Source organism: Penaeus vannamei, chromosome 3, assembly GCF_042767895.1.
Source record: "Penaeus vannamei isolate JL-2024 chromosome 3, ASM4276789v1, whole genome shotgun sequence".
In the NCBI taxonomy this organism is placed as follows: domain Eukaryota; kingdom Metazoa; phylum Arthropoda; class Malacostraca; order Decapoda; family Penaeidae; genus Penaeus; species Penaeus vannamei.
Genome location: NC_091551.1, coordinates 9,334,501 through 9,339,500, shown reverse-complemented (window position 1 = coordinate 9,339,500; position 5,000 = coordinate 9,334,501). Strand labels below are relative to the sequence as shown.

Sequence of the window (5,000 nt, the reverse complement as noted above, 5' to 3'; positions counted from 1 at the left end):
CGATATTTTTTTCGTCGCTGTTTCTTTTTTTTCCTATCATTTTCTTTGTATTTTTATAACTTTTGAATATTATCACCGCACGGATATTTATACGCACGTGTCATGAATGGATACTGACTAACCTCAAACAAACAAGTGTTCAAGAGCCTACTGCTTGTGTCATTTCCCCGAAGACATGATCTTAAAAAAGGCAAATGGCATCTGCTGTCGTTACTCGATTATCATTTCAGACTATTTTCATACTTTACGAAAAGTGTGCAAGTACGGCAACTAAGCTCGCTCGACCCTCCTCCTCCCTCGCCCACCCTCTACGCCCCTCGCCATTTTGCAAAAAATTATCAAGCATCGAGGAAATTCGCAACGGGAAGGATTTCACACATGAATTCCCCAAAGCGCGCCATTTTGCGCCCCTGAGTCACAAGATTAACCCAGTCCCGCGACCCTCCCTTCCTCCTCCTCTTATTCCCCCTCCTCTCTTCCTTCCCCTCACCTCCCCTTCTCCTCGTCCTCCTCATCCCTCTCCTTTCTCTCCACCTCCCCCTCCTCTTCCTCTCTCTCCCCCTCTTCCTCCTTCTACTCTTCCCTCTCCCCTTCCTATTTCTCTTCCTCTCCTTGCTCCTCTTCCTCCTTCTACTCTTCCCTCTCCCCTTCCTATTTCTCTTCCTCTCTATCCTCCTCTTCCTCCTTCTACTCTTCCCTCTCCCCTTCCTATTTCTCTTCCTCCTTCTACTCTCCCCTCTCCCCTTCCTATTTCTCTTCCTCTCTCTCCTCCTCTTCCTCCTTCTACTCTTCCCTCTCCCCTTCCTATTTCTCTTCCTCTCCTTGCTCCTCTTCCTCCTTCTACTCTTCCCTCTCCCCTTCCTATTTCTCTTCCTCTCCCTGCTCCTCTTCCTCCTTCTACTCTTCCCTCTCTCCTTTCTATTTCTCTTCCTCTTCCTCCTTCTACTCTTCCCTCTCCCCTTCCTATTTCTCTTCCTCTTCCTCCTTCTACTCTTCCCTCTCCCCTTCCTATTTCTCTTCCTCTCTCTCCTCCTCTTCCTCCTCCTACTCTTCCCTCTCCCCTTCCTATTTCTCTTCCTCTTCCTGCTCCTCCTCCTCCGTCTTCCTCTCTTTTCTTCTTCCTCCTCTTCTTCCCTCTCCGCTTCCTGCTGCTCCTCCTCTTCCTTTTCCTCCTCCTCCTCCCCTCCCTCTCCCTCTTCCTACTACTACCTGCTCCTCCTCCTTCTCTTTCTTATCCTCATCCTCATCCTCTTCCTTTTCCTGCTCCTTTTCCCTCTTATCTTCTTACTCTTCCTCCTCCTAGTCCTCTCTCCTCTCTCTTTCCTCTTCCCTCCTCTTCCTTCCCTTCTCTCTCTCCTGTACCCTGTATCCTCCCTCCTCTCTCCTCCTCGTCTTTTATATACACATTTCCTCGTTAAATACCCTTAAGCAAAATAAGCCAAAGAATTCATTCATTCAAGATCAATTAAATTCCCCCTCGCTACCCCCCCCCCTCACCCCCGCCCCGGCCCCCTTTTCGTTCCACTGCGCAGAGATTTATATTTCCTCTTTAGGGATTTAAGACGAGAGCGATTTGATTCACTGTTTAATGGACAATTGCATTATGAATTCTTTACTTTGGAAGACAAACATGTCCTTTTTTTCTTCCTTTAATTGCTTTTATTGACGTGACCGTTACAAAGAATTATGAATTCATGAAATAAAAATCCAGTGTTAGGTGGAATGATTTTTCTCTGATTCAGTGACAGCCGCTGACAAAAAAGCTGCCACTCTGTCATTCATCTGAACTAATTGGCTGAGCGGCGGACCGAAGCAGATATTCATCATTAAACGCAGGATGTCCATACATTTACACTACAACACTTTTGTTAATTCGAGAATCCAAAATATAACGTCATTCAAATTACATTTCTGATTTGGACACGCATCGTTAAAGGATTTTATGACTGAATGCCAAAGCACACTGGAATGAACTCCAAAACTTTAAAATAATTTTTACGGAAAAAAGTCCATTCTATCTTATAATACAAAAAATGTGAAGACGTTTCCCATCGTATTTCCCCTTTTTTCTCCCACATCAGCACTATCATATACCGAATTGCGAAAGTCCATCAGTTGTACACACCTAAAACATGTTCCTCTAACTTAGGCAATGAACGCCATGTCTACATTTCCTCCCCGAGATACAAGTGGCTAAGTTAATACATGTCTAAGTTACGCGCGCGCGCACGCATACACACGCACGCACACATACACACACACGCACGCGCACACGTACACGCCCACAAAAAAAAAAATGAAGACAATTGCCTTTTCATCATTGATTGGAATAAGAGGAAAACACTGGGCTTTGCAATGACTACGAAGTCCGTTGCAACTTCTCGACAAAACCGAGGCTACCATCGTTAGGAAACAAGAACAATAATTTTGTTATAATTCGCGAAAAAAATCCTCTTATACATTTAAGAGAATCGACAACAAAACAACCAAGCGCACATAATTTGTGTGCGAAAAAGGGTTCGTACTATTCAAAAACAACAACAAAAACATTTAATCATAACATATAACACATCGAATGTATTTATTTATTACACAAAAGTGTCTCTGTCCTGTGCTCATTGATTATAATCTCACGGAGGATTTCCAATCTCATCAATATTCAAAGATACGAACTACTAAGCCATATAATTATCAAAATCATTACCTATCTTGAAGATGGAGAGAGAGAGAGAGAGAGAGAGAGAGAGAGAGAGAGAGAGAGAGAGAGAGAGAGAGAGAGAGAGAGAGAGAGAGAGAGAGAGAGAGAGAGAGAGAGAGAGAGAGAGAGAGAGAGAGAGAGGAGAGAGAGAGAGAGAGAGAGAGAGAGAGAGAGAGAGAGAGAGAGAGAGAGAGAGAGAGAGAGAGAGAGAGAGAGAGAGAGAGAGAGAGAGAGAGAGAGAGAGAGAGAGAGAGAGAGAGAGAGAGAGAGGAGAGAGAGAGAGAGAGAGAAAGTGGAATAGGGAGAGGGAGGGAGGGGAGGGAGGAGAGAGAGAGAGAGAGAGAGAGAGAGAGAGAGAGAGAGAGAGAGAGAGAGAGAGAGAGAGAGAGAGAGAGAGAGAGAGAGAGAGAGAGAGAGAAAGAGAAAATAATAAAAATCGTTAAGGAAGAACAAATGACTCATTTGTAACTCAATAGGCTCGTATAAGGTGGTCTCGGATGCTGCATCTCGCACTCTCCAAGGAGCCAAGCATCCTCTCCTCTCTCCCGCTTACGAACAAGTAAACAGGGTGCCGTATGTCGCCTGTCTTGCTTTGCTCGATTTCTTTCTTTATTTTGTTTTTTGCCAGAATTCTATTGTAAGGCGTCCCTTAATTACTTTTTTCTCATTATTTCATTCTGAGAAGCGTTTTTCGGAACAAAATTTTAAATATTTTCGTTTATTTTCATCGTTCTACTATCGCAATTCATTTACTTTGTTTTTATGTCAAATATTGGTGACTTTTTACATCTCGTGTCCCCCACTCTTTATTCAATTACGTGTTTATTTGCCTTTGTTTATTCTTTTAGTTTTATTTTATTCTCTTTGTTTAATGTGACAGAGCGTTTCTTTATCAAGCAATGTTGTCTCTGACGTCATTGCCGAGACAATGTTTATATCTGATTTAAAGTAATAAAGGAGTCGGTCAGGCAGTCAACGTATGTTTTGTTTCTCTCATTGTGGTATATAACATTGTGATAAAAGGTAAATAATAGTTGAATAATGGATTTACCATAGAAGTTGGTCGTGGTCCAAGAACTGAATTAATTATCCTTTGTTTTTCGTTACTGAACTTGGCTGGTTGGCCTTTTTTTTTCTTTTCTTTTCTGTCTTTTGTCTTTAACTTGTAACTTTTATTCACATTTCTTAAGGGAAGTTTGAATGATCTTTACGTGCTTTTCTCCTTCTCTTTCTATGGGCTTCTTATATTAATTATTACGCTTACGAGATGTTTGGATTTTTAAGCCTTGGTGCCAAACGTGCTGGTGCCAGGCCTTTGGCGCTTGTTTCCATGGCCAGTATAAAGGAAATGCTAATTCTGATTCTCCCTTTGACGTGGCCCCTGGGTTTAGACGGTTAAATCACGAAGTAAATAAAATATACAGGGTGAAATCGTCTCAAATCATAATGTATAAACTTTGTAGGCTATTTGTTCCCTGAAAATTGCTCCTACTTGACAAATTCCCACAACGAGAACTTAATATTATCATCGTAAAAGTATGACCACCAAATCTGAATTTCTCTCTGCTTCGTCACCCTTTACCCCTAATAAACAAAACCAAACACCTCGCAAATTCACACAAGAAACCCAAACACGGTGCCCAAAATCACCAACGAGCACACACACACAACTCGGCACTCACCCGAATATGTGGTTCACTGAGGAGGTCGCGTAGCTCGTCCACCTCCGGAATCATGGCGTCGTCGTAGTCGCGCATGAGGTCCACGACGTCCCTGGCGATCTCGACGGCGTCCTGCGCCACGCCCCCCCGACCCGGCGACACCGAGGCACTGTGGATCCGGTCGTACAGCTGCGGAAAAAGAACGGTGAGGTCAGCGGTGTGTTGGGCGGTTTTCAGGGTTGATTTGTGGATTTAAAGGGACATCTGTGTAATGCAGATCCGGTGGCATGTGTACAAAAAAGAAGAATGACGTCACTCATATATGCACAAGTTTCGAGTAACGCCTTAATTATTAATAAAACTTTACAGTCTAAAAAAACCCATTAAATCCTTAAATGGGGTTTTCGCACCGTACAATATACAGCACGTACGGAATTACCACCATGTAAAAGTAAATCCAAATTCAAAATCCCACAAAAAGTAGAGCATACTTTAACTAGTTTCCAAACAATGAGATGAAGAAAAATCCCGGTCTTCTCCTTTACCTTAGAAACCCAATGAATGCAGACTCTCCAAGCAAAGGAAACATGATATCAAGATGAGCGAAAAATATTCATAAAGTGAAAAAAAGAAAAGAAAAA

At 42.6% G+C, this 5,000-nt stretch overlaps 1 protein-coding gene across 1 annotated transcript in view; it reads right to left on the bottom strand.

The window, feature by feature from the left end:
- CASK (peripheral plasma membrane protein CASK) overlaps positions 1-5,000 on the bottom strand; it is a gene marked incomplete in the record, with an annotated part of 1,154,881 nt that overhangs the window by 588,801 nt on the left and 561,080 nt on the right. Inside the window, 1 exon segment of the mRNA XM_070140919.1 lies at positions 4,381-4,548. Coding sequence (XP_069997020.1) covers positions 4,381-4,548 — 168 coding nt within the window.